Source organism: Gadus morhua, chromosome 3, assembly GCF_902167405.1.
Source record: "Gadus morhua chromosome 3, gadMor3.0, whole genome shotgun sequence".
NCBI classification, from domain to species: domain Eukaryota; kingdom Metazoa; phylum Chordata; class Actinopteri; order Gadiformes; family Gadidae; genus Gadus; species Gadus morhua.
The window spans coordinates 3,094,503-3,114,533 of NC_044050.1; the positions used below are offsets into that span (position 1 = coordinate 3,094,503).

At 46.7% G+C, this 20,031-nt stretch overlaps 3 protein-coding genes across 5 annotated transcripts; 1 reads left to right on the plus strand and 2 right to left on the minus strand.

Annotated features, from left to right (window-relative positions):
* Positions 1 to 8,835: 8,835 nt before the first annotated feature.
* Positions 8,836 to 11,114, plus strand: LOC115541033 (protein ALP1-like). Of its 2 annotated transcripts, XM_030352743.1 has the most exons (3): positions 8,836 to 9,160; positions 9,457 to 9,772; positions 10,134 to 11,114. In XM_030352743.1, the coding sequence occupies exons 2-3, from the start codon at positions 9,465 to 9,467 to the stop codon at positions 11,017 to 11,019; spliced, it is 1,194 nt and encodes a 397-aa protein (XP_030208603.1). In that variant the 5' UTR covers positions 8,836 to 9,160; positions 9,457 to 9,464; the 3' UTR covers positions 11,020 to 11,114. The 2 variants fall into 2 exon arrangements, with proteins under 2 accessions (XP_030208603.1, XP_030208604.1); XM_030352744.1 differs by lacking the exon at positions 8,836 to 9,160 and having other exon boundaries at positions 9,415 to 9,772.
* Positions 11,115 to 11,316: 202 nt separating this feature from the next.
* On the minus strand, positions 11,317 to 14,149 carry LOC115539821 (uncharacterized). Of its 2 annotated transcripts, XM_030350639.1 has the most exons (3): positions 12,663 to 14,149; positions 11,529 to 12,173; positions 11,317 to 11,411 (listed from the first exon to the last, which is right to left on the minus strand). In XM_030350639.1, coding segments are annotated over exons 1-3 (759 nt in total). In that variant the 5' UTR covers positions 12,775 to 14,149; the 3' UTR covers positions 11,317 to 11,409. The 2 variants fall into 2 exon arrangements, with proteins under 2 accessions (XP_030206499.1, XP_030206498.1); XM_030350638.1 differs by having other exon boundaries at positions 11,317 to 12,173.
* Positions 14,150 to 14,472: 323 nt separating this feature from the next.
* Positions 14,473 to 18,447, minus strand: LOC115540456 (NADH dehydrogenase [ubiquinone] iron-sulfur protein 8, mitochondrial-like). Its single transcript, XM_030351753.1, has 4 exons — positions 18,182 to 18,447; positions 17,543 to 17,606; positions 15,153 to 15,281; positions 14,473 to 15,047 (listed from the first exon to the last, which is right to left on the minus strand). The coding sequence occupies exons 1-4, from the start codon at positions 18,388 to 18,390 to the stop codon at positions 14,916 to 14,918; spliced, it is 534 nt and encodes a 177-aa protein (XP_030207613.1). The 5' UTR covers positions 18,391 to 18,447; the 3' UTR covers positions 14,473 to 14,915.
* Positions 18,448 to 20,031: the final 1,584 nt, after the last annotated feature.

Consider the following 20,031-nt stretch of genomic DNA (forward strand, 5'->3'; position numbering starts at 1 on the left):
GGAAGAAGAGCTCCCCCCTCCCCTCACATAGTGTGATGTATTTGGGGGTAGAGCTCGATTCAGCTGTAATGAGAGCACGGCTCTCACAGCAGAGGACGGAGACGCTGTGGTCTCTCCTCCGCCGCTGTTCCCCGGGCAGCGTCGTGACAGCCCTCTCTGTCATGAGGCTGCTGGGCATGATTTCAGCCGCTTCACGTAACAGGAATGAGAGTACTGTTCTACTTGGACGATCTGCTTTTGATGGCTCGCTCCAAGGAGGAAGCAGCTATTCAAACAAAAAAGCTGGTGTTTCACCTGTCGAATTCAGGCTTCGCCATAAATTGGAAGAAGAGCTCCCCCCTCCCCTCACATAGTGTGATGTATTTGGGGGTAGAGCTCGATTCAGCTGTAATGAGAGCACGGCTCTCACAGCAGAGGACGGAGACGCTGTGGTCTCTCCTCCGCCGCTGTTCCCCGGGCAGCGTCGTGACAGCCCTCTCTGTCATGAGGCTGCTGGGCATGATTTCAGCCGCTTCACGTAACAGGAATGAGAGTACTGTTCTACTTGGACGATCTGCTTTTGATGGCTCGCTCCAAGGAGGAAGCAGCTATTCAAACAAAAAAGCTGGTGTTTCACCTGTCGAATTCAGGCTTCGCCATAAATTGGAAGAAGAGCTCCCCCCTCCCCTCACATAGTGTGATGTATTTGGGGGTAGAGCTCGATTCAGCTGTAATGAGAGCACGGCTCTCACAGCAGAGGACGGAGACGCTGTGGTCTCTCCTCCGCCGCTGTTCCCCGGGCAGCGTCGTGACAGCCCTCTCTGTCATGAGGCTGCTGGGCATGATTTCAGCCGCTCACACGGTGGTGCTGCAGGGGCTGCTTCACATGAGGCGGCTGCAGAGATGGTTTTCTCGCCTGCGCATCGACCTGGTGCGCCAACGGCGGCGCAAAGTGACCATTCCCCTATCAGTGGTTCCCGATTTGACCCACTGGGGCGATACCCGAACTCTCGCAAGAGGGACGCCGTTGGGCAGAGCAACATCACACATCTCAGTGTTCACGGATGCTTCTCTTTCGGGCTGGGGAGGAACATGCGAGTTTCACATAGTGGGCGGCGTTTGCCCCCCCCCCCCCCCCCCCTTGACCATGCATATAAATGCATTGGAGCTCCTTACCGTGTTGAAAGTGGTCAAACACTTTGCCCCAACACGTAATGATTCGCACGGGCAACAAGGCAACAGCAGCATACATAAATCGCCAAGGGGGCGTGCGCTCGGCACAGCTGCTGAGCATAGTGAGACAGCTGTTATGCTGGGCGCACACGCACTTGCTCTCCATCAGAGCAGCGTACATCCCCGGTGTCCTGAACAGAGGGGCCGACATAATGTCGAGGGAGGGTCCCCAACCAGGAGGCTGGACCCTGAACCGTGATCTGATCAATCAGATATGGAGCGAGTTTGGGAAGACGGAGATCAACCTATTCGCCACGCGGGAGAATACACAGTGCGAGCTGTGGTTCTCTCTCAGCGCGAAGGACAAAATCCCCCACTCGGGTTGGATGCGTTCACTCACAGACCGTGGCCGAACACACTCCTGTACGCTTTCCCACCCGTCCCCCTGATTCCCCAAGTCTTGGACCGAGTCCAAAAGGAGCGGCTGTATATGATTCTCTTAGCACCGCAACGCACGAGTGCACCGTGGTTTCCCTGCCTCCAGCGTCTGCTCTCGGGGCCGCCGAAGGAACTCCCTTGGGGCGGGACGCTCTCTCACAGGCAGGGGGAGCAATCATATATTACCCAGAGATGGGCCAGCGCTTGTGGGCCTGGCCGCTGAACGCGAGCGCCTAGAGGGTCTCGGCCTCTCCCAGGAGGTCGTATGGACCATCCAGGGTGCCAGAGCTGACTCCACCAGAGCGTGTTACTCGGCTAAATGGGCGGCTTTCCAGAAATGGTGCACGGAGAGGGGTTGTGATCCCATCTCCTGCCCTTTGCCGCGTGAGCTCTCTTTCCTCCAGACACTGATGGAAAGAGGGCTGGCCTTTAGCACGGTTAAGACGTACGCGGCTGCTGTTCTATCATGCCATGAAGGCTTCGGGGATAAAACTAGTTTTAGTCACCCCTTAATGAAGCGCTTCCTAAAAGGTGTGAGGAGAGAGAGACCCGTGATGCGCTCTCTCACTCCAAAATGGGATTAACACTGCTGCTGCGCGCACTGGTTAAAGCCCCATTTGAGCCTCTTGACCCGGTGCCCCTCAAGTTTGTGTCAGCCAAGACAGCTTTGCTGCTGGCCCTGATGTCAGCTAAGAGAGTGAGCGACCTGTCTGCACTCTCTGTAGCCCCTTCTTGTCTTAGAATACATGGGGACGGCAGTTCGGCCATATTACGCCCAAACCCGGTTTTGCACCAAACCCGGTTTTGTATTACTAGCTCGTTCAGATCGAGAGTAATAACAGTCAATGGTTTCTCTCACACTCCTCATCAATCTGAGGAGGAGGCAACAGCCCATCTCTTGTGCCCCGTACGCGCGCTTGCCTGTTATGTGAAGTGCACGGAGGCTCTGCGCAAATCTCAACAGTTATTTGTGCATTACAGAGAACATTCCCAGGGCCTTCCCCTGACGAAACAACGGCTGTCGCATTGGCTGTGTGATGCTATCACACAGGCTTATGTGTCAGCGGGGGCAGAGCGGCCTGAGACTATCGACCAGAGAAATATCGTCCTCTGTCGCTCTGCAAAGAGGGATGCTCAAATTTTGAGTACGTAGTACGTTCCAATTCAGATCCGGCGAAAAGAAGTATACTTCAAGGACCCGGATGTTGTACTCAAAACAGGCTAATTGTGAAGTGTGGATCGAAGGACACTTTCCATACTCAACGGCAGCCATCTTAGCTACGTAGCGGAAGAGGCGGAGCCAGGCTGAGCGCTCAACTCGAAAAAGAAATGGATACCGAAGGGACAGCGCCTGCAGCTTCTGCACCATACAAATGTAAGTTTTGTCGTGTTACATATTCATATTTATTACATTTTACAATCGCCTCTGAATAGTTTTTTTAGGCAGCTGTTGCGATCGTCATTTCCGTTAAGTGCACCACAGAGTATTCGATTTGGAACAGCACTCACATCTGAAAAATTAACGTACTCAGTGAGTACAGATAGTATGCTTCCTTTAAGTATGCTCATGGAAGTACGGGTATTGGAACACGGCAATAGACTATATCGTGCTTTGCCCTTTAACCCAATAGCGATAGCCTTAAAAGGCGAAGCCTATACGACATAGAACGATAGTTACGTATTGTAACTCTAGATTCTATGAGTATAGGAGCAGCCTTTTAATTGTCGGCCTCATTGTCCTTCAAATAGCTGAAGAAAGGTTGTTTATTGGGAGCAGAACGTCCGCCGGCGCCCTCCTATATGCAGACTTCATTGAGGCCCGCGGACATCATTGAAGCTGTCACGACCCCACTGGTATCTAGGGAAACCAGCTCTCTGTCTAGGCAGGAGTCGAGACACACAAGTGGTATAACCACAGCTGGTAGGCAACTAGCTTCCGGGGCACGTGTGTAGTGACTCACCTGGGTTCCTGGTGAGCGCTGGTCCTTCTCTCTCTTGCTATGGAGATAGCCCAAGCGTTGGGGTGAACGGTAGCTGTCTCGTTCAGTTATGGTTTTACATACTTAGACAAACACTTGACAAACAAAGACGGTGAAGGGGCGGTCACGTTCCCCCGTTGGACTCCTTAGCTCTGGTGTGTACTGGCATATCGTTGAATGGCTTTACAAAGTCTTATCCTGCTGGGGTGTAAGTAACCACTGGCCACCATGCTGTGTATATCCCCCATCTTGGATCCCCCAGGTGACCACAATCAACCAATCAAGGGAGCCACTCCCACCGTTACCATGACCACCAGTTACCAACCAGCTTAACCTTACCCAACAGTAGGATCGTGACAAAGCCCACGCTGTTGGCGGCGGGGATTACAAATTTTTCACTGCTACGGCTTACGCCAGTGGCGCAAAAAGTGGGTATGCACTATATGTGGCGCATAGGGGCGCCGCACCAGAGGGGGCGCCAAAGCGATGGGATATCGTGATGATCAATAACAGAGGGACGTCACTAATAAGGCGCCCCCCCGCTCCTTCGCCTCCCTCCCCCCCTCCTCCCCACAGAGCGCTCCAGTGGGCGCCGTGTGGGGAAGAAAAAGATAGGAACTTGTTTGTGGTTATTTTGTTTTACTTCTCTGAAACCCTGAAATCTCTGAAACCCTCACTCTACCCAGTACTCTACCCACCACTGACGCTACGTCATTCGTTACCTCTAGGCTACTTTAAGTTCTATAACGTTTTACGTGTTTCCCGAAACCTTCTTTGCTACGATTCTCTTTTGTATGTTGTTCGTTGGTATGGTTGGTCTGAAGCGCTCATAGAACCTTCGTAGCTCTACCGTAGTGATGTTTCAGCTCCTGACGCTAGTCCCTGCCACTGTACAGTAACCTTCAGAAATCTCTGTTGCGCATGGAACTTCCACATAGAGAGGCGAAGTCACGCCCCTTCCGGTAGAGCTCATGGGACCTATGAGATCGAAAAATAGGAATGGGTGTCAATGGAGAGAAAATAATTATTTTCTGGTCCCAGTCTTTATATGCCCTTGATTACACATATGTCTTTTGTGGATTTAAAGGATAATTTTTCATGCAAAGAAAACTAAAAATGTTCGTGAAGAAGTTTGATAATTTTAGGTTTTATGTGAGGCCGCTTTGTGAACTACAGCTCTTCGCTGCTCTCGACGCATATGATATACGTCACCACACCCGCATTTGGAACTCGGCACCGAGATGGCACATAGAGATGGCACATAACTAAAACTCTCCACATGCCCCGACTTATTGTGGTTTTCACCTCTTTCTATGCTTTTATCCTCGCCTTGAAAAAAAGTGGTGAAGTGGAGCAGAGAGATCGCCGTCTCTGTGCCGAGTTCCAAGTGCGGGTGTGGTGACGTATATCATATGCGTCGAGAGCAGCGAAGAGCTGTGGTTCACAAAGCGGCCTCACATAAAACCTAAAATTATCAAACTTCTTCACGAAAATTTTAAGTTTTCTTTGCATGACAAATTATCATTTAAATCCACAAACAACATATGTGTAATCGAGGGCATATAAAGACTGGAACCAGAAAATAATTATTTTCTCTCCATTGACACCCATTCATATTTTTCGATCTCATAGGTCCCATGAGCTCTACCGGAAGGGGCGTGACTTCGCCACTCTATTGGCAGTGTTGTGTTTCACCGATGGTTTTAAGTCATTCATGAAGAAAATAATTGCTGGAAAAACCCAAGCACAAAATAGAAGTTTGTTTAAATTAAGGATGTAATTGCCTCAATGTCCTCCGCTGTTTCTATCTATTCTATTTATTTTTGTATCAGTGTAGGCTATGCTAATATGTTCACCCATGGTTAAATAAATGTTTAGGCCTGCTAGAATGATTTCGAGCAATGGTTTAATCGCAAACACTGCAATATTTTATATAACGCTGTGCATGCGCATGAAATGAAAGAGCCGCGAACACACCAAGCGCGTACCTCGCGTACCATGTACGCGCGTAACGCAGCTAAAATGTTGCTTGACCATTTTGTGTCAAAAATGGTCAGATACGCGCGTAACGCGCGTAGATGAGACCGCCCAAAACTCCCCCCCCCCCACCCAGCCTGTGGCTGCGCTGGATTTAGGAGTCCGAGGAAGGAAACCCAAACGCCGCCGTGTTTGGGTGGATGATCGAGCTTGGATCGGGTTAGATTAAATAATCTCGGATATAAATAACAATAATCGGGTTAAATAACTTCACATGGTGTGTCTGGTGTGTTTCCAGCATTCGTAGTGTTGATCAGCAGAGAAATAGTCCGCCAAGACGTTGAGGTTGCTTAGCAATCAGAGACTCTGTCCATGCAAGTGAACGGAGCGTTCACTCTTCGTCATAACTATCAAACCAAACATCCTTCACATTCACCGAGCGAACCTTATGAAAGTAAAATGCACATTTCTCGCTAGAAATGTTTCCATAAACGCATTTAATGGCGTAACTATGTTACTATTTCCACCCAGAATAAAGAAAGTTGCCGGCCGTGGCTGCCATGGACATGGCTGCGCTGGAGTCCGAGGTAGGAAACCCAAACGCCGCCGTGTTTGGGTGATAGAGTTTAGATCGGGTTAGATTAAATAATCTCGGATACAAATAACAATAATCGGCTTAAATAACTTCACATGGTGTGTCTGGTGTGTTTCCAGCATTCGTAGTGTTGATCAGCAGATATATAGTCCGCCAAGACGTTGAGGTTGCTTAGTAACCAGAGACTCTGTCCATGCAAGTGAACGGAGCGTTCCCTCTTCGTCATAACTATCAAACCAAACATCCTTCACATTCACCGAGCGAACATTATGAAAGTAAAATGCACATTTCTCGCTAAAAATGTTTCCATAAAAGCATTTAATGGCGTAACTATGTTACTATTTCCACACAGAATAAAGAAAGATGTCGGCCGTATGCTTCTGTCCAAGCTCACTACTCTCTGCCAGTGACGTCAGGTCAAGCTCAACGCTGATTGGCTTTTGCGGCGCGTATGAGCGTAAAAAGTTCAATTTTTTGAACTCCTCGTACGCGCGTATATGTACGCGCGTATATGTACGCTCGTATATATACGCGCCTCATACGCGCCTAACGCGAGTAAAATGTTGCTTATACGCGTGTAACGCGTGTACGCGTCTCATACGCGCGTAAACCAATGGTTCCCTATGGAAAAATTGCCGATTTTCTACGCGTGATACGCGGGCAACGCTTTTGGTGTGGCCGTACCTTACTCTGAGCAATCGATTTCAGCACCATCTTTCTTTACAGCACCTTGTACGAACGACGTAAGGAGTGTTTCCTGAGAAGACTACTAAGAGACCGTTCAGGAACCAAGCCTATAGGTAAACTACTTTGATAAGTCTAAACATAGGAGTCTTCTTAGCGCACTAAGAGTGGACGTTATTTGGAAACCGGGCCCTGTTCAGTTCATCTAGACTAGTCTAGATTGTCTCGCAACATGATGTGGTCTGCTGCTTCCGATCAATAAACTATAGCAGAGTTCTCACCACCAAATGTGATCATGTTTCTGAGAAACGCTAACCACAATTCTCACACTTCTACTCCACAAATGACAATAACAGGGATATGTGAAGCCACAAGACAGAGGCCTGCTCCTCTGCAAAGTCAACATTGACTGCTCTATGAATGCATTCCACAATCACATACGGTGGTGTTGTTGTCAATTGGTTGAGGTATGCTTTACTGTCTGAGTAGAAGTGATTATCATTGTGCTCATGCATGTCAAATCTTTGTTTATTCGTATATGTGGTATAGGCATTTGTTTTCTTTGATTAGACTTTGTTACTTTATTGAAGATTATTGTGAAGGTGTTGTGATTAGTCAGTGCATGGATGAGGGATCCACACATTTTGGAAATATATCTCACGAACCCTGATTCAAGAACAGGAGTTTTTTCGCAAACCGACTCAGGTTTTGTTTTAACTTGTTTACCGGTCATAATAAGGTCTTTATCTTTGAAAAGTCTGCTTTCTCAACCTCTTAGTTGTTGTGTTTATCCACGATAGGAGCCATTTCATATGCTGTAATTGTCCGGAGACATCTAAACCAGCTCCAGACAGACCTCATTAGTAAGATGCCCTCAAGTGGGTGGCCAGCTCAGGCAGCGGTTCACGATGGAGGCTGAAGGAAACGGAAGAGCATAGTGTGGGGACCTTGTCCTACTCAGGAACAGTGAGAAAAGAGGGAACAGCACTCTCAGGAATCTATCGATTACTCTATAGACGATGCATATTGTATTTTTCCATTACCTGTCCAAACAGAGATGACACAACATGTTATTTATTTATTTCAACTACTGCTTTTATATATTCCATCAAATACAAAACAATGAAATACATTCATTAAGTAAGCCTTTTGAAGAATTTAAACTTTGCAGAAAGTAAAATGAATCATATTTTTATGTAAAAGCGGGATACTAGCTTCTTGAGGAAGGCAAGGAGTTTGAGGCCAATTCTGTAGGTTTTCTTTTTGTTGTAATGCTCGGAGATGAAGATGTTAGAGATCTTCTTGTTGACTTTGGTGTACTCCACCAGCACTCTGTCCTGGTTGCTCTGAGGTTGAGTGCAGTTGTAGTCCTTCCTCACATAACACGGCAGTTGTTCGGCGTGGGGTGATCGGAGGTTGCCAAGGGTGAAGTAGGCAGTCGTGTTTTTTTTGCCATTTAGGCCGGGCAGCAATTTATCCCTGTTCTCGTAACAGTGAAAACCATATGCTCCGGCTACAGGGTTGCACAGAGACTTCTCATTTTTATCCAGGCACGTCTTAACGTACCACTTCAGCAACGTGAGGCCGTGGTGAGATTGACCAAGACCAAAGCCGGTCTTCTTCAGATCCTTCTCTGAATCCAGGGTTGGTAGCGCTGAGGCCAACACCACAGACAGCAGCAGGGAGGAGAGGAGAATGGTACGCATCTCTGGAGCGTCTGCTATACAAGAAAGGACACTTTCATGATACCAAATAAGCACTGAACACATCACTGGTAGAGATGTGCAGATAACTTTATCATAATCACATTGAATGCTAAAGATATATTACTTGCCTCAAAAGTCCACTTTGCTGTTGATTGGTTTGCTGTCACAGAATGAATGTGCCCCAGACTGTCAGGGCTAGTGGTGTAATAGGAAACGTGACAGGAAGTGTTTAGCAGATGACAAGCTCTACGCAGGTTTGCGTGTGGTTTTGATGCTCGGTGATTCCCGCTTCATGGCCATCAACTTATCACTGATGCAACAATTGAAAAGGGTTTAAGGCTCTGATGGGGCCACATTTGTTCTGTTGGAGCGGTGTGGACTTGCATCTCCTCGTTTCCACATACGTACATTCTCGTATGCGATCCAACCGTCTCCGACCGAAAGTCCATTCATTCCTATGTGATTCTCCGTAATGTCCGTTTTTCCTCCGAGACTCCTCCCCTCCGTAAAATTTCTCTCCGGAATGTCCGTAATATACGTTCAAAAAATTGAACTTTCGCCGTCGTTTTACGGAGATTCCGGATGAAAGTTTTGCTAGCTCGCTTGCTTTTGAGTTTGGAAGACAAATTGTGAGTATTTCTGTTTTCAGATCCTCTATACTTCATCATTTTGATATGAAATGGTTATAATGGTTACAGATCAGTTTAATATATCATATGTTTTACATAAATAACGGTCAGATATCTGTTTGATCATTCGTTTGTATGAGTTTAATATAAAATACAGTCGGATTTGATTGTATGTTGATTGTATTATTTGTATAGGCCTAATTTATGGCTATGGATACCCCTAATTATATAATTATAGTCTACTGCTGTGATTTCCCTCAATAATTTTAGCGCTCATTTTTATTTTTGTTAAATAGACTTTGCGATGACACCAACACGAGTGAGAGTGCTCGCCATCGCTTATCTATATTGGCGCAATCGCCAGAGATGGCAGAGACGCAGGGCATCATGCTGGACAAGGCAGTTTTTGGCCAAGCGCTTGGAGTTGGGCGCTTATCACCGGCTGGACCAGGAGCTGCGACTCGGGGATGGAGATGCTTTTAAAAACTTCTTCCGACTGCCCAAGCTGATGTTCGATTCTGTTCTGTCCGTCGTGGGTCCAAAAATCGCTCGGCAGGATACCACCTACCGCCAGGCGATCTCCCCTGCGGAGCGCCTGGCAATCTGTTTGAGGTAAGCTTATTGATAGGACTATAATTATAATAACTATAATCCTGCTTGCATGTTTTATGTTCGAAATACTTTATATTATTTTATTAAAGAGATATAGGCTACACACACACACACACACACACACACACACACACACTAATATAGCCTACACACACACATACACACACACACAACAGTAATGCCATCAGATGTTGACATTAGTATTTGGTGATATATACAGAAAACAGCACAACTTACAGCTTTGTAAGAGCAAGATGTGTGTGGCATGTCTAAGTATTGATTACATTGTAATCAAAATCGCTACAGCCTTTAATAGTAAATTACCTGTATTGTAACATTATTTTTGTCTTTCTGATTTTAGATACCTGGCAACAGGGGACTCCTACAAGTCCTTGGGGTACAGCTTTCGGGTTGGTGTTTCCACAATCTCACGCATCGTGCCAGAGGTCGCAAATGCCATCTGGGATGGCTTTGTGAGCACTCACATGCAGATGCCAAAAGAGGAGGAATGGAGAGCCATCGCAGAGGAGTTCGAGAAGGAGTGGGACTTTCCCAACTGCATTGGTGCGATAGATGGGAAACACGTCACGATCCGGGCTCCACCCTGCTCAGGTTCCATGTACCACAATTATAAGGGGACCTTCTCGATTGTGTTGCTGGCAGTGGTGGATGCAAACTACTGTTTCCGGATGGTGGACGTCGGTGCCTATGGGAAAGGGAGTGATGGCGGTACCCTGAGAGCATCTGCCTTCGGAAAAGCCCTTCAAGCAGGCACACTCCACATCCCAGCTGACAGAAGCCTTCCTGGTGCTCCCGAGCTTGGTGAGATGCCACACGTGTTTGTGGGGGACGAGGCCTTCCCTCTGCAGAAGCACATCATGAGGCCCTACCCTGGAAACAACCTGACAAGGCAGAAGCGGTTGTTTAACTACCGTCTGTCTCGGGCTCGTCTGGTGGTCGAGTGTGCCTTTGGGATCCTTGCATCCAGGTTCCGCATGTACTACCGAGTGATGGGGCAAAATCCTGAGCATGTGGAAGCCTGTGTAAAGGCAACCTGCATCCTCCGCCACCTGCTGAGGTCAACAGAGGCCAAACCTCCATCAAGTGACGAAGCAGTCCCCTTGGAAGGAGGCAGGCGTCTTGGAACCAACAACTCCACCAAGGAAGTGATGCAGGAGAGGGAGAGGTTCATGACCTACTTCAACAGCGCTGCTGGCGAGGTTTCATGGCAGAATAATGTAGTTTGATACCATCATCTTCATAAAAAAAGGCCCTTTTAAGGGCCACTCACATCAATAAAGAGCAAACTTCCCGTCCCTTAAACCCATATGAATTTGTACAGTATACTTTTCTGAACACGCATCTTCACTTTGTTATGAATAAATATTTGCATAGGTTATGAAAGGATATTTTTTTCAGGCTGATAAAGTAAATTATTTGTGGCTTGTCATATAATCTTGTCAGATAATTTGCTCTATGAGTACTTGTAACATTATCTTATTTGCTTTAAAGTGAAAAGAACCAAATCATAAACAATCTTTTTTTATAAACAATCAAGTGATTTTATTTAATTTAAAAAAATAGAACTGTAACATTTTAAATTAAAAGAACAGGAGTCACCAGGTCACAGGAGTTTGTTCTGAAAAAGCCAAATGACAAAAAGACAGAACAGCCAGGTTATAGCGACAGGTCGATCAAGTCAGGGAAATATTTGCAATAACAATTAACAGGTATATTGTAACCATTGCCCACTTACATTGAAACTCTGCCTCATACATCAGGCGATGTATCTGTAGCTTCAAGAATGCCTTCTTGCTAAGCTCCAGCCGCCGCAGTGATGGCAGGAGGCTGAGCAAGAAATTGTGGTCCTCATCCACGACCGGGATAGTAGGGACACTGGGGCCAGCTGTTCTCTCCAGGGCGAGCATCAGGTTACGCTCAAAGGCTGGCATGGGTGCCTCTGCCCTTCCAGTCCTCCTCTTCCTGCCCGGAGCAACAGCAGAACCTGCAGCCCGACCTGCATTCACTTGCACATTCACCACACTCTCATTCACCACACTCTCATTCGCCACAGTCTCATTCATCACATTCTCAGTCACATTCACAAAATCTTCCATGCTGGAGTTGGTAGCTGCCAAGAAGGCCTCCCGTTCACTCTCATGCACACTCTCAATCTCACTCTCATTCACACTCTCATCCACACCATTCCCACAACTCTCTGGCATGTTGCTGGTCGTCATCCTGGATGCCACGAAGGGGTCTATAAAGGCCATAAGTCCAGCATGGCACCAGGGCCTCCTGTTGCTCGCAGCGCTGCCACTGGCTGTGGTTTCTGATGCCTCCCTCCTCTCCCTCACATATCGATCCCTCAGGTCGCGCCACCTTTTTTTACAGTCTTTTTCTGTGAGAGCACAAGGGAAATAGATATTAAGTTGTTGCCATTTCAAATAATAACTGCAATTTTCAGATAACTCTACATCACAATAAACATTAATGATCCTATGATTTTATATTAAATCATTCAATTTATGCTTGGTCTAAAAGAAAACCTCTGTACTACAGTACAGTATACTACAGTATCAGGTTTGGGTATAGCAACATATTCCATATTATTGGGAAGACAATAAAAAAAGTTTACTTTTCAACATTAAACATTTCAAAGTAATCTGGCCTACCCTATTGTGTTATGCTTGAGTAAATTGGGTTATTTATAACACTATGCAAGGGGTAAAATAGCCTACCTGTCATAATAACACATTTATGAACAATACGGCTGTATTGATTCGGCATTATTAGCTTAAACTAGTTAGCTAACATGAATTGGTCAACCATGCTATCAACGGTAACCCGCTCTTTTTAATCAAATATATTTCACAAAACATGTAATTACCTGGCAGGCCAAACTCTTCACCGATCTCCTTCCAAGCCTGGTTGGTTTTGTTCTTATCGCGGTAGATGTCGATCCTCATATTCCACAGTACCGGTCTCCGAAAAACGGCCATTATCTTCCGTCCGTAAATAAATTCATGTCCGTACGTAAAGCACTAGCGACCCCTTCCGTAAATTTACGGAAGTACGGATACGAAAAACATACGTATGTGGAAACGAGGCCATGGTTTGTGAGGGGTTGAAAATATAATTTACGTTTTGTTTACCCCACCCCCTGAAAAAGTTAAATGGTATACTTAAACTGAAGGATGGGAAATCTTTAAATTACATCTAATTATGTTATCACAGTGAACCCAAATCCTTTATTGGGAAGTTGATTTTCCATGTCTGAGAGAGACACAGAAACTTATAGCGTAAAGCCAGTCTGTGATGCATTTCATACATCGCTCCAAATAACACTGATGCACAACGATGTTTCTGAGAAGAGTATAACAAAGTTGGCCTGAATCGTAACCATGGCGATAACACGCCCCCATCCTTCCATGCCTCTCATCCCAAAACTCATAGTAATTGATGGCGAGCTGAAACAGGGGGTTCAATTTCACTGTAATTGTAATCATGGTGTGCATAAAGCATCAGACAATTGATCCACAAATTCATTGCAATCTGAAGTCATTTCAGATTACAATGGATTTAGTCACCGGTACCCAACACTCCCATCACAGCGACAGTGCAGCCGAATGAGGCTACTGCGCTTCTTTAAAGCAAACTATACAAATCAGAGATAATTCTCAGATATGAAGCCTTCGAATAATGAATAAGCAGAGTTTGAGATGATTATTAATTTCATTTTGGACATTTCTGTGTATTTTCGTTCCTGGGTGCTCTTGCCCAATCCCTTCAAAGGGGACCTATACCAACAGGTTTGATTAGCCATTACAAGCCGTTAGACACCTGGTGGTATGATGTCCCCTTTAAATGAATAGCAAAACTAAAACCACTGTAAAAGCATGGTTTATACAGAGGTGGCAACTCAAGCACAAGCCACTGACCACAAAATATATATTAAGGGGTCTGGAACTAATTTTTCCCAGGAGGGCTCAGCAATAAATTTCAACAAATATTTTAACATATATATTTTATCTTAAATGGAAATCAGTCAATTTCTTAGGGGCCGCTAGTTAGACACTCATGCTGTTCAGCAGATTGATATTGCCTGCTATGCTGGTCGAGTCTAGATAAATGTTTTACCGACAAATAATCTTACATGATACGGCACTTGGCTGCTGTTTCTGATCACTAAACTTTGGCCAAGTTCAACAAACAAATGGGTTGCGTACAACAATGTTCACACTTCTCTCAGCATTAATATAACAATGTGAATGACACTGGCCTGCTCCTCTGCACATTCACCAGTTCATCGTTTGTCCTAACTCACAGGGGTGTAGCTTTTGGTACTTGGATGAAGAATTATACAAAGCAATATCCAAAACATGAAACGCCAAACACTCCCGCCAAAGCCGTTTGAAGGCCCCGCCCTCTCTCACGACTAGCCTATTGAGGACGTTTGTTTGGTCCACTCAGGCCTGTTGCGTGTGCCGATTGGCTGCTCTAACCCACCTACGGAACTCCTAATTAGCCTAGCAACTGTCTGTCAAGCTAAACCACGTTACATATGGACATCGATTTTCTATATGGAGACATTTGGGACTAAATCTTTCCTAACTTTATATAAACTCTTAACATCATTATATAGATACAAACAAAAGGTAGAAAATTCAGACAGGCCAAATCAGAACGCATTGGAAAGGTAAGTTCAAAACAGTTTATTTTCTCATTACATGTCCACAAGTCTTTTTACCCTTTATACAATTCTCCTGAAATAAACCTGCTGAAAACCATGGGTATCGATGCTGCAGAATGAGCCCAGCGAGGGGCCATAAGAACAGTTCATACTTAACTAGCTACATCAAATGGACAACCCCGCCTCCTAACCTAGTTCATAGGCAGTAGACCTTGCCCAAACAAAGTGCATGCTGCACTGCGCCACGCCTTGAAATGATTCACAGGTTGGGTTTAGCAAAAATGTGCGCGAAGCTAGACTGGACTTTTGATGTTTACTTCAATAATTTACGAATGCCTGAATGCAACTGAAGCTCATGTGTCTTAAAGTACAGTATGGACGTTGTCGTGTTTTTGAGAGTGTGCGTGTGTGTGTATATATATATACGAGTGTGTGAGCGTGAGTGTGGCATTATCGATAGAGGTAATCTGCTTGTATGTTGGCTGCAATCTCTGCCTCCCATTTATCTCCGTTGTTGAGCAGCTTCTCCTTGTTGTAAAGCAGCTCTTCGTGGGTCTCAGTGGAGAACTCAAAGTTCGGGCCCTGATTCACGGGGAGGGGGGGGGGAGAATGATATGGGAAGTTAAGTAACCATTATGATACAGAAACCTGTTTCTGTCTGTCTGTCTGTCTGTGTCTGTCTGTCACCTCGACGATGGCGTCCACGGGGCAGGCCTCCTGACAGAAGCCGCAGTAGATGCACTTGGTCATGTCGATGTCGTAGCGGGTGGTTCTCCGGCTGCCGTCGGCGCGTGGCTCAGCCTCAATGGTGATGGCCTGGTGACACAAACCGCCGGTCAGGGCTCAACACAACAACATCAATACAAGGCCCACCTACAGGGGCAGGGACCAGACCTGCCTCGTTCCTCTGGACCTACAGCGCAGGCCTGGCCAGGAAGCTACAATTAGGTTATGCCCCTTTTCCACCGGCAGGTACTGCAGAAGCGGTACCAGACAGAGGATTTTTGTAAATCGCAGGAATTGGGTTTGATTTAGTATTCTAGATATACCAATGCGCTCCTTGGCAGAACCACTGTTTGAAGATGCCTCATGTTGTGGTGGTGCACGTGTCTGTTCTGGTTCTGCACACTAGGGATGAGTCGGTCGTGACCGATTCGTTGCAACGAACGAATCCCGAACGTGAACGACAAGAACTGGTTCCCCAAAACAAGAAGAACTGGTTCTTTGATTCTTTTTTTTTAACATAAACCAAAAATATGGTCACGTAAATAAAATATACAAACGAACAGAGCTTCGTCTCCCCGCGACTTATATTGATTGAGTCTACAACGTTCTCAAAGATTCAGCCAATGAGAGGTAGCAATGGTGTTGCAATGGCGCCTGGGTAAACAAATGACAAGGCGGTACCGTCGAATATGCGCGCTTTCTCTGTCTGACGTATCTTGGGTCATACCATTCGACGTGGGGCCACTCAAATATCCCCCTACATTTTTTCGAAAATAGACTTGACCTCCATCTGTTTATTGGATTAACGCATTTCCCAATCCCAGGAGTCTTTGCTCCATTCTACGTCAATTTAAGAACAAACAAAGAAATTAAACTGCAACAATGAAGAATTAAATGTAAAGTCAAATAAAATTATAAATGTAAAACCATAAATGAAATATAGAGAGTAAGCAAGTGGTATAAATATTGGTGGGACGTTTGGTTATACTATATAGTATATCTTCTCGATTTTCACGGGGGTTAGAGCCTAGAAGTGGTTTAAATTATGCTCACGGCCGTCTCGCGGTGGGGGGGGGCAGACACCAAATGACGTAATCTGATGTAACGAACGAATCAAAACGAACGAATCAAATAAACGACTCGTTATAGTGAACTGAACTGAAAGAACTAGTTCCCGGAAAATAATCATTTTGCCCATCCCTACTGCACACAGACATATGGTAATGCAGGATAGCCTCACGCCAACAGTTGCTAACTATCAGAAAGCTGCTTTTTAGGATGCAATCCCAGGGTTTGTGTAAGAAGAGCGCCTCCCTTATGACCCAACTCATTCATTATATTAGGCTTCTGGGCCACAGAACCAGCAGGTAACCTGGTTTTTACTCCCTGAGGTCACAGTAGCTTCAAAGATTTGAGGACTTGCTGATGATCCGCACATAGGGTATTATCTTCTCGCATTGAGTGGAGTTGTAATACTAGTTATATTTGGTCTTCCTGAAGGTTTTGGGTTGCAGAGGTTTAAATAAGCTGATTGTGTCAATTGAAGCAAGAGAGCTTTCCGTGCATTGGACCCCTCACTGGTAACCCTCTCACTGGTAACCACCAGTGAGGTGGGGGTCTGGGTCCTTCACCTCACTGGGGTGAAGGACCCACTGAACTGACCCTTCACTGGGTCAGTTGAGTGCAAGTTAAAGGCCATCTTTAGTTTTCTGCCACTGATTTCCAGAAGAGGGCAGCAGACCAGTGCTGTGTTCCAATATCCATACTTCCATGAGTACACTTAAACGTAGTACACTATCCGCACTCACTAAGTGCGCTAATTTCAGATCGAAAACTCCGTGGGGCAGTACCCGGAAATTACGATAACGACTGCCCCCGCGGCTCCCCCCCCGCAATAAACATCCCGACTTGAACGTTGAACTATTTCCGCCTAGCAGCTATAAAAACTACAAAATGACTATTAATGCAGGCTATGTGGGAAATGCGCCGACTTTGGCTCAGCCTGGCTCCGCCCTCTTCCGCTACGTAGCTAAGAGGGCTGCCGTTGAGTACGAAAAGTGTACATCGATCCACCCTTCGCGATTAGACCGTTTTGAGTACACCATCCGGGTCCTTTTAGTACACATATTTTCGAACAGCCTATTGGAACAGCCTACGTACTCAAACTAAGGCTAGTTAGTACGGATATTGGAACACAGCACAGATCTATCGCAATATACACAAGCGTGTTGATAGTAATATACATACACAGACATGTTGATAGTAATATACACAAACAGACATTTTGATACACAAAAACGTGTTGATAGTTATATACACACACGGACATGTTGATAGAAATGTACACACACCTGGGCAGGGCAGATGGCCTCACACAACTTGCAGGCAATGCAGCGCTCCTCTCCAGAAGGATACCTTGAAAATCACAAAAACAATGAGTTACAACCCACACACCTGCTGGTCGGTGGACCGGCCCGGGCGAGCCACCGTCCGTTTAACGGCTTTTGTTCAAATCAAAATCAAAAATAGGTCAGTCATCCAGTTCAGACCCCGAGGGGCCTGCTCCATGTTCTCTACTGATCACTCTAAAACGGTTCTCTACTGATCACTCTAAAACTGTTCTCTACTGATCACTCTCCCTCTGTTCTCTACTGATCACTCTACCTACAAAAAAAACTGATATTATTAGTCATCAATAGTATAATAATGACCCGTTAGTAAAAGTATTTTTTTTTTATTATTATTATCATCATCATCATCATTATTATTTTGCTTTGAATAAAATCCGGGGCTTTTGTCTTGTCCACTGTACCGTATTTCAATCTGTCCGGAAAATGCCATGCTGGGAACCGTTACACCCCTCGTTCACACAGTTCATCTGTTCTCTCCCATGTACACTACTACCTAAATACCTACTATTCATAATCCATGAAGCATACTTTTGACTCAGACACCAGATAAACACTCAATGAACCTCAGGCTGGCAGTACCTGCGGAGGGCGTGCTCCCCTCTGAAGCGTGGAGAGAGGGGTCCCTTCTCAAAGGGGTAGTTGATGGTGGCAGGCTCCCTGAAGAGGTAGCTCATCGTCATGCCCAGCCCTGGCCAGTAGAAGGGGTCAAAACACAACGAGCTGTGATGCAGCAGAACACCATGCCTGCTGTTCAAAGATCGACCGCAGTTTCGTCCCCGCCTCAACATCTGGCAGTGTTGAGGTATAGTTATGCAATATATTTTATGCTGATTAATGGGATCGTTATATCGCTATTATTCCAATAATCTACTTGATAACCATTAACTACAGCCAAAATGGGAGGTCGATTTTTGTGGCACTGGTTTTATCCTTCGTTCCAGCAACATTCAGTGTGTAGTACGGGGCTCCCTCTGGAAACGGCCTGGAGGATTTATGGATTTATGGCTTCGCCATAAATTGGAAGAAGAGCTCCCCCCTCCCCTCACATAGTGTGATGTATTTGGGGATAGAGCTAGATTCAGCTGTAATGAGAGCACGGCTCTCACAGCAGAGGACGGAGACGCTGTGGTCTCTCCTCCGCCACTGTTCCCCGGGCAGCGTCGTGACAGCCCTCTCTGTCATGAGGCTGCTGGGCATGATTACAGCCGCTCACACGGTGGTGCTGCAGGGGCTGCTTCACATGAGGCGGCTGCAGAGATGGTTTTCTCGCCTGCGCATCGACCTGGTGCGCCAACGGCGGCGCAAAGTGACCATTCCCCTATCAGTGGGCCCCGATTTGACCCACTGGGGCGATACCCGAACTCTCGCGAGAGGGACGCCGTTGGGCAGAGCAACATCGCACATCTCAGTGTTCACGGATGCTTCTCTTTCGGGCTGGGGAGGAACATGCGAGTTTCACATAGTGGGCGGCATTTGCCCCCCCCCCCCCCCGTGACCATGCATATAAACGCATTGGAGCTCCTCATCGTGTTGAAAGTGGTCAAACACTTTGCCCCAACACGTACTGATTTGCACGGGCAACAAGGCGACAGCAGCATACATAAATCGCCAAGGGGGCGTGCGCTCGGCACAGCTGCTGAGCATAGTGAGACAGCTGTTATGCTGGGCGCACACGCACTTGCTCTCCATCAGAGCAGCGTACATCCCCGGTGTCCTGAACAGAGGGGCCGACATAATGTCGAGGGAGGGTCCCCAACCAGGAGGCTGGACCCTGAACCGTGATCTGATCAATCAGATATGGAGCGAGTTTGGGAAGACGGAGATCACCCTATTCGCCACGCGGGAGAATACACAGTGCGAGCTGTGGTTCTCTCTCAGCGCGAAGGACAAAATCCCCCACTCGGGTTGGATGCGTTCGCTCACAGAACGTGGCCGAACACACTCCTGTACGCTTTCCCACCCGTCCCCCTGATTCCCCAAGTCTTGGACCGAGTCCAAAAGGAGCGGCTGTATATGATTCTCTTAGCACCGCAACGCACGAGTGCACCGTGGTTTCCCTGCCTCCAGCGTCTGCTCTCGGGGCCGCCGAAGGAACTTCCTTGGGGTGGGACGCTCTCTCACAGGCAGGGGGAGCAATCATATATTACCCAGAAATCGGCCAGCGCTTGTGGGCCTGGCCGCTGAACGCGAGCGCCTAGAGGGTCTCGGCCTCTCCCAGGAGGTCGTATGGACCATCCAGGGTGCCAGAGCTGACTCCACCAGAGCGTGTTACTCGGCTAAATGGGCGGCTTTCCAGAAATGGTGCACGGAGAGGGGTTGTGATCCCATCTCCTGCCCTTTGCCGCGTGAGCTCTCTTTCCTCCAGACACTGATGGAAAGAGGGCTGGCTTTTAGCACGGTTAAGACGTACGCGGCTGCTGTTCCATCAT